Source organism: Cyprinodon variegatus, unplaced genomic scaffold (assembly GCF_000732505.1).
Source record: "Cyprinodon variegatus isolate N-32 unplaced genomic scaffold, C_variegatus-1.0 Scaffold555, whole genome shotgun sequence".
NCBI classification, from domain to species: domain Eukaryota; kingdom Metazoa; phylum Chordata; class Actinopteri; order Cyprinodontiformes; family Cyprinodontidae; genus Cyprinodon; species Cyprinodon variegatus.
Genome location: NW_015151008.1, coordinates 294,104 through 302,101, shown reverse-complemented (window position 1 = coordinate 302,101; position 7,998 = coordinate 294,104). Strand labels below are relative to the sequence as shown.

Genomic DNA, 7,998 nt, shown 5'->3' with positions numbered 1-7,998 from the left:
GTGAGGTAGAGTTAAGGTATCTGATAACATGAATATTATCTTTCTTGTTTTGGTCTTGCAGCCTGTTACTGTAGTGAAGGACATCTCCAACCAGTCCGTCTTTACCGATGACGAGGCGGAGTTTGAATGCGAAATCAAGATCAATTACCCAGAGATCTCGCTGTCGTGGTACAAGGGCACGCAGAAGCTTGACACGTCCGACAAATACGACATCAGCATCCGCGGCGACCGCCACCTGCTCAAGATCAAGAAGTGTCAGCCGTCCGACCAGGGCAACTACCGGGTGGTGTGTGGACCACACATCTCCAGCGCCAAGCTCTCCATCACAGGTCAGTACCGACACACAGGAGGCACCTCAGAGCATCCAGTCCGAGCGGACGCTGATCGTTCTTCTCTTCTTGTGTTTTCAGAAGTGGAGGTGGAGAAGCACCTGCAGGACACGTCGGGTAAGGAAGGCCAGTCGTGCACGCTGTCTTGTCAGTTGTCTGTTCCTAACGTCGAGGCTCAGTGGTTTAAAAACGGCAAGAAGTTAGAGATGAAGGGAAGGTATTCATCTGAGGTGAAACACAAAGTTCAGAAGCTTCTGATCAAAGACCTGAAGTCTGAAGACCGGGGCAGATACTCCTGCAGATACCAGCACCTGGAATCCTCTGCAGACCTCAAGGTGGAAGGTTTGTACCTGGAAACCTTCCTGTAGACGTGATGGATGCCCGATTACTAACCTCTTTCGGTTCATCAGACTCTAAAACTAACATCGGCATTTGGGCGTCTGCCCTCTTTTTTTCCTCCTCCTCTTGGATTTGTTTTGTCATAATCTCCGTGATTGTCTTGCACCATCATCTCAAACCCATCATCCTCCAAACAACCTGTCATCATAACGTGCCATGAACCTCCATCAGGTGGTCATCTCTAACCACGTGGATGTCGTGTTCATGCAATACAAAACCTCAACCCCCCAGTTACTGTCCCGTTTATCCGTTCACATCTTTATCTGTTTTAGCCGAACAAATTCATTTCACCAAACGCATCCACAATGTCGAAGTCAACGAGCGCCAGTCGGCCACCTTCGAATGTGAGGTGTCCTTCGACAACGCCATCGTTTCTTGGTACAAAGACACCTGGGAACTGAGAGAATGTACTAAGTACAACTTCAGGAGCGAAGGCCGAAGGCATTTCATGGTCATTCGAAATGTGACCATCGAAGACGAAGGTGTGTAGAGCCAACCCGTGGTCCAGAGGCCGTCTCAGAGCCCTGCAGATTTGCTCCTCTTTCTTTTCTTTGTGACCTAAGTGTGTCCATTACTAATCCCATGTAGGCGTGTACTCAGTGATTGTGAGATTGGAGCCCAGAGGAGAGGCTAAAAGCACAGCTGAGCTTTATTTGTCTGGCAAAGGTACAGTCATTAGTCAGCCAACACCTTCTCTGCTTCTGTTCAACTTTGAGTTATCTCAGACTGAAACACAAACCAAACGCGTTTTTTCTTTCCACAGAGATTGAATTAGCGATGGTGCCGACAGGTAAGTGATTTATTCAGTTTTTACTCCTCATGAACCATCAGAACTCAGTCACTCCAGGATTAATGACATTCTTAGTTTGTTTTCAGCTGAAAGTCTGACATTTTGGGCAGTTTTTCAGAAAACTGAACTTATATGGAATAATTAAATTCAAAAATTCTATCTACACCTAAATGAGTTAATTAATCCTGTTTAAATTGTTTTAATTTGTGCGTCAGGGTGGCCTGTAAATAAGAGCTGAGGCTATTTCCTCTCTCTGCCTCAGGCTGGGCGCCTGTCTGGAGGCCATTGTCACGACCCGATCCGTCCCGGAAGCACAATCCGACCTGCGCATGCGCTAACAATTATACATCCGGGTGTCCATTAAGAATGTAATTATGGTACTAAAATTAGTTATTTCTATCCTTAACTCACTAAAGAATACTAATACACATTTTTATTAAAAAATGTTTTATGATTTTTCTGAAACAATTTTTAAGCTTTTTTAATTTTTTTCGTTAAACTACCCCTCTACGTCATCATAGGACATGATCAGAGCAGTCCGGCAAAGTATGATTAAACCATGTTTATTTGCGTTTTAGTGGTTTATTTCTTTAGATTACACACTATATACCATAATGTTAACATGAAAGGAAAACATGTTTAAATAAGCCGAAAAAGTTAACTCTCTTAATTGGATCCCATTTCCAGATACGGAACGGATTTTAAGGCATTCATTTTATTCATTAATTGTTAACACATTATATTTTAGTACGCTTACTATTTTTGGGGAGGGAAAAACGTCATTTAGGTTTTTTTTTAACAAAAAATAAAATTGAGGACGACCCGGATGTATATCTAGATGCGCAAATGAGCTGATGGCGAATGCACAGGACGGATTGTGCTTCTGGGACGGATCAGCCAGCTGTTTATGTGTAGGGGCCGATCATTGCTGCGTTTCTCGTAAAGTCAATCGTCATGATTGTTTGGCGATAATAGAACCAAAACAAAACATTATGGTGTTAAAAAAAAAACAAAAAAACTTTTCTATATTGCTTTTATTTCATATTAAAATCTTTCCAGAAAATTAAAAATGTCTAAAAAAATGATCAGACATTAAAAAACAGCTCCTAGTGCTTCCAGTATCACAGCATCCTGGGGAAACTGTTGATGATGGTAAAGTTTCTCAGCAGGGAAGATGTTCTGTCTGAACAATGCGCCTTATTGTGTAGATATCCCAGACTCTTCGGTTCAGAGGCCTGAAGTGCCTTCATCCGAGGAGATCCAAGGTAAGCTCCACCTTTCGCTGCTGGGGAATCCTTTGGAAAAAAAAAAAAAACGTGTGTTTCTCTGAGGTTCCTCAGGTCACTAACCGACCCGACAATGTGTTTGTTTCCCCAAGAATCTGCAGAGTTCTACCAGATTGAAGAGAAAATTGAACAGAGAGGTATCTCCTCTTTCCGTTCACGATCATTTTAATCAAATACAAACGGTTCATGTTTGATCCTTCAGATTAAATGTTTAAAACATACTGTTACTCCTTAAAGCATCTTAATTTTTTTTTTTTTTTTTTTTTTCCCTGACAAAGAATCAGCTGAATATTCTTATCATTACGAAGAGGAGGTGCAGCAGAAAGGTACCTTCTGTTTTTCCCTCTTCATCACCATCTAACCATCATTTGACCCACATCTGCTTCTTTCTCCACCCTCCTTCATGTTCCACCTCCTGTTTAATATCTCCATCTTCATTGCTTCTTGGTTTGGTTGTGATTTTCTCCTCATTCATTCTCCTCATTTCTCCTCAAACATTCTCTAATCTTCACTGTTTTTCATCAAACCTTTCATTTAAGCCTAGAAACATCTTCATATGCTAACATCATATTACTTCCTCTGGACTAAAGCATAATTTCTGTTTATTTTTGCTTCTTTTTTCCTCATTTATTAAAACCTAACCTCATCCAGAACATGACTGTTAGGTTCAAAAATGTAGGTTCATAAAAGAGAAACTGAGTCCACACAGAAGAGGGATTTTTTAACGGCTTCTGCAGAAGGAGAGAGCTACATTCAGCTACATCTACTCTCTTACCGGCTTCCTCAGCAGAAGCCTTTTTATTAGCAGATCATAACACATGGGGTGGGTAACAAAATAGAGTGTTCTTCTGACAAGGCAATTGATCAGGTCTTAGGACAAAATGCTCCTCTGATTGAATCACAGAATAGAGTGGTCTCCTGATAACTGTGATTAGCCTTGCACAAACATCAGCAATTTTCTACCACCGTTACATGACAGTTTGCAGTAAACAGAGTGAAGCATCTCATTTCTCCAATGTTCCATACGCACACACATTAACTTTATAATCATCATTGAATAAACCTAACAATGACGGCGAACCTTTCAGTGAAATCATAAAGTTCAGTCTCTGAGACGTCGCAAAGCGTTGCTGTTTAACGCGATGCTGTTTCTGAAAAGTGTCTCACCTTTGCTTCCTGTCTCTGATTGTCCCGCCTCTAGTGGAGATTCAGAGCTGGACAGAAGAGTCTGTAACCCAGCAGGTCTCAGAGACCACAGGTACTCGTGTTCACGCTCATCTTTTTTTCCGCCTTCTCCTCTATTAATAACCTCTTTTTTTAACCGTTTGACCCAGCAGGTATAAAAGCTTCCCTGGATGTCCTGAATGTTTTCAGACGAGGTCATTTTAATCTTTTCTTTTCTGTCTTGTTTTAGCTGCCAGAGTTGCTGTTGAGGAAAAAGTGGAGATGATGAAGGTTGAAATGAGGGAGGAAGTCCCAACAAAAGGTCAGTTTAAAGTTTGTGTTGTTATTATTTTTTATAATTCTAACATAATAAGACATAAAGGACCCTTTCAAACCACGGAAGCCTGTAGAGAGCACACACCCCTGGCTCTCTCCATCCCCTCTTCCAGATCATTTTCGTCCAGTTTCCACGGAGTGACTGTTTGAGATGAGACATTTACTTCCTGTTTCCTCCTAACATGGTCTGTTTGGTTTTTTTTTTATCCTAAAGTGGAGAAAAAGGCTGAGGAGAAGAAAACTGCAGCTATAGAGGAACCAAAGAAAAGTAGGAACACGTGCAGAAGGACTCATTATTGGGCTGTCTTGTGTTCTTGGAAACGCTCATTGTGTCTAACCCAACCTTTGCAGAACCAGAGACTCGGAAGCCGGTGGAGGAGAAGGTTCCTGAAGCTTCAGTCCCAGAGAAGAAGGAGCTTCCTGCTCCCAGAGGTACCTTCCTGCTTGAACATCTCTGTCCTGATTCCTGGTGTTCAGCTCTGCTCTTCTATGTGTTATCTTTGGGTTTATTGAGTCTTAATGCGTCTCTAACAGAACCAGAGGCGGTGAAGAAGCCATCGCCCCCCTCCCTGCCTGAAGAGACGCCCATCCTGCCAACCAAAGGTCAGTGCTTCTTCTCTGATTCATCTGATCAGGAGCTTCAAGCTCCTGACTTCTTCATGATGTTTGGTCCTGGTGTGTTTGGTTCTGTTTGGACCTCGGCGCTGCCCGTTTTCTTTAACATCTTACTCTTCCTAAGTCTTCACCCTCTTTGAAACGCATCTTCAGATTCTAACATCACTTCATCTTTATGTTCATGAAGATGAGCCCAAAGTTCTGGTTCCAGCTGAGTCCACGGAGCTGAAGCCTGAAGCAAAGCCCAAGGCAGAACCGGAACCGAAGCCCAAAGCTGCTCCGAAAGCAGAACCGGAACCGAAGCCCAAAGCTGCTCCGGCTCCGAAAGCAGAACCGGAAACGAAGCCAGTGACGCCTCCATCCAAAGGTGAGTTCTGCTCTGTTTGGGTCTATGTGTTCAGTTCTGTGGGTTGTTGAATGTTTTTAGCTTCGACTGCTGAAGCGGATCTTTGGTCTGAAACCATCTTAATGTCGCTTTAAGCCCCCAAAGAAGAAGCAAAGATCCTAACTGAACCAGAAGCTCCACAACCAAAGGCAGAACTGAAGAAAACCAAACCAGAAGTCCGTAAACCCGAACCTCCTAAACCAGAAACTCCAGCTCCAAAAGCAAAACCGGCACAGAAGGAGCCAGAGAAGAAAGGTAGAGAACTTCTGTAGCCAAAGTGTATCTTTAGCTCCTCGTTGTCTCAAACCTCTTCCATCCACAAACTCTCATTGTTTAGCTTTAAAGTTTCTTTTTTAACAAATAGCAGCAGGAAAATCATCTGCTGTTGGTCTAATTCCCATAATGACACAGGACACTGTGTTCTTTTAAAGTGGCAGAAAAACCACAGAAGAAGGAGGTGGCTGCTCCTCCACCTCCTTCATTCCCACAGGAGGTACAGAAAGAGGCAGAAGAGCCAAAGAAGAAGCCGATTAAAGGTACCTGGAGCTTAGTCTACAGCTCCTAACATTCAAACCTGAAGTTCTTTAGCTTTTCTGCTTCTGCCTGATGTTCTACCTGTGCTTCTTGCTCAGCTGAATGCCGTTTGTTTCTTTTATAAACCCGACCTTCTAAGGGTTCTAATGTTTGTGAATGGTACTCTTTAAAGTTCCCCTGGAAGAAAAAGTTCCTGAGCTTCCGAAAGCAGAGAAGAAACCAGAGGCTCAGGTGGTTCCTCCCTCAGAAGAACCAGCTCAGAAGGACAAAGGTATTCCTAACCAGTTCAGTAACAGACTGGTCTTAAAATCTGTTTTTCTTTGGAAAAAACTAACCTCTGTCTTTTGTGTTGTTTGTCAAAAACATCCTCTGAGACAAATCCTTTTGTTGTGCGTTAGCACATTCTTCTTTATGGTCACTTCTTCTGCATGTTTCTCTGTCAAACCCTCTTTAAGCTCTCAAGCCCCAACTGAAACCTGAAAGGCTTCCTCAGAAACAGCCTGAGGAGGAGTTGGGCATCAAACTTGAAACAATGTCTGGAAAAGCACCAGGGAAGGCCGAGGAGACGAAAAGGACCAAGGAGAGAGTCCCAGAGAGTAAGCAGGAAGATGTTCCAGAGATGGTTACTGGAGGGATCCCAGAGAAACGTCCAGAAAAAGTTCCAGAAAAAATCCCAGACAAAGTTCTAGAAAAAATCCCAGAAAAAGTTTCAGAAAAAATCACAGAGAAAATTCCAGAAAAAATCCCAGAGAAAGTTCCCAAAAAAATCCCAGAGAAAGTCCCAGAAAAAATCCCAGAGAAAATTCCAGAAATAATCCCAGAGAAACTTCCCAAAAAAATCCCAGAGAAAGTTCCAGAAAAAATCCCAGACAAAGTTCCAGAAAAAATCCCAGAGAAAATTCCAGAAATAATCCCAGAGAAACTTCCCAAAAAAATCCCAGAGAAAGTTCCAGAAATAATTCCAGAGAAAGTTGCAGAAAAAGTCGCTGAGAAACTTCCAGAGAAAAAACCTAAGAAAGAGGTTTCTGATAAGCAGCCTGTTGAGCCTCAGAAAGAGGCTGAAGAGGTGATCAGTCTGAAGAAAACTCCGAAGAAGGTTGAAGAAGTGAAGCCCAAGAAAGAAGCAGAGAAAAGCTCCAAAGCTGAAACGATTTCTGTTAGAACTGAGAAGCTCTCAAAAGAAGCTCTTCAGAAAGGTACCGATGGCTTAATCATCGACTCTTTCTTTATCTTCTCCATCAATCATGTCTTTGAGTTTAGCGTTCTGCCATCAGGCCCGACTAGAACGGGTTTGATGCTAGAAGAGCGAGGAGGCTGTGGAACAACAGATCTTTATGGTTCTGAGTGAAATAAACTCATCTGCAGAGTTCAAACCATCATGTATAATTAACTGGTTGGATTCAGGTGTACTGGGAGGTTTTGTCAAATCTCAGTTACTAGAAAATGAACCATATTTTATGGATTTACTTCCTAGTTTTTTCAGCTGACTTCAGGTGAAGCATTCACTGTGTTTGATGCTATATCAGCCTGACTCATCCAGTTATTATCCTGGACACAAACGTTTATTGATTGATTAGATTTTTATAAAACCTTTTAACGTAATGTTCCTTTTAAAGAGGAAGGCATCCTGGATGGAGAGTCAGGTAGAAGAAGGAAATGGAAGGACAGCAGATCAACTGGAAAATTAGAAATGGAGGAGTTAGTGGTAGGAAAAAGAATTTTAACAACACTTTATTTACACAATTCAAACAATAGAATCAATTATTGATGTAAAACAAGTGCCAGCTAAAAATCATTAAATTAGAAGCTTGATAAATTACATAAGATTTTATTTAAAACCTCACAGTTGAATAAAATCCTCCGTTTTCTGTGTGGCAAAAAAGAAGAAATGTAGAAATAAGAAAAAAGAAAAAAGAGCAACAAGAAAAGAGGAAGGTAGAAAATTAGGATTTATTTAAAAAGAGAAGAAACAGTGAGAAATAGAAAAAGTAAGGTATTGAATAAATAAAAAAAGAAACAAAAGTCAGAAAAGAAATAAAGCAAAGAGAGAAATGCAAAAAAAAGAGTAGGGGGTACATAAAACGAGAACATTTAAGAGAACCTGTATGAAAAAAAGAGTTAAATTAGTAGAAAATAGAGTAAAAAAAACAATAAAACAAG

General features: G+C 41.5%; 1 protein-coding gene across 1 annotated transcript in view; it reads left to right on the top strand.

Moving 5' to 3' along the window:
• The window catches only part of ttn (titin), a 206,646-nt gene that overhangs the window by 83,256 nt on the left and 115,392 nt on the right, over nt 1-7,998 (top strand). Inside the window, exons 79-96 of the mRNA XM_015391676.1 lie at nt 62-329; nt 411-671; nt 1,001-1,210; nt 1,317-1,394; nt 1,492-1,518; nt 2,727-2,783; nt 2,897-2,941; nt 3,083-3,130; nt 4,006-4,062; nt 4,219-4,290; nt 4,519-4,572; nt 4,656-4,736; nt 4,839-4,907; nt 5,107-5,286; nt 5,401-5,559; nt 5,736-5,840; nt 6,011-6,109; nt 6,294-7,034. Coding sequence (XP_015247162.1) covers nt 62-329; nt 411-671; nt 1,001-1,210; nt 1,317-1,394; nt 1,492-1,518; nt 2,727-2,783; nt 2,897-2,941; nt 3,083-3,130; nt 4,006-4,062; nt 4,219-4,290; nt 4,519-4,572; nt 4,656-4,736; nt 4,839-4,907; nt 5,107-5,286; nt 5,401-5,559; nt 5,736-5,840; nt 6,011-6,109; nt 6,294-7,034 — 2,611 coding nt within the window. The remainder of the gene's footprint in view (nt 1-61; nt 330-410; nt 672-1,000; nt 1,211-1,316; nt 1,395-1,491; nt 1,519-2,726; nt 2,784-2,896; nt 2,942-3,082; nt 3,131-4,005; nt 4,063-4,218; nt 4,291-4,518; nt 4,573-4,655; nt 4,737-4,838; nt 4,908-5,106; nt 5,287-5,400; nt 5,560-5,735; nt 5,841-6,010; nt 6,110-6,293; nt 7,035-7,998) is intronic.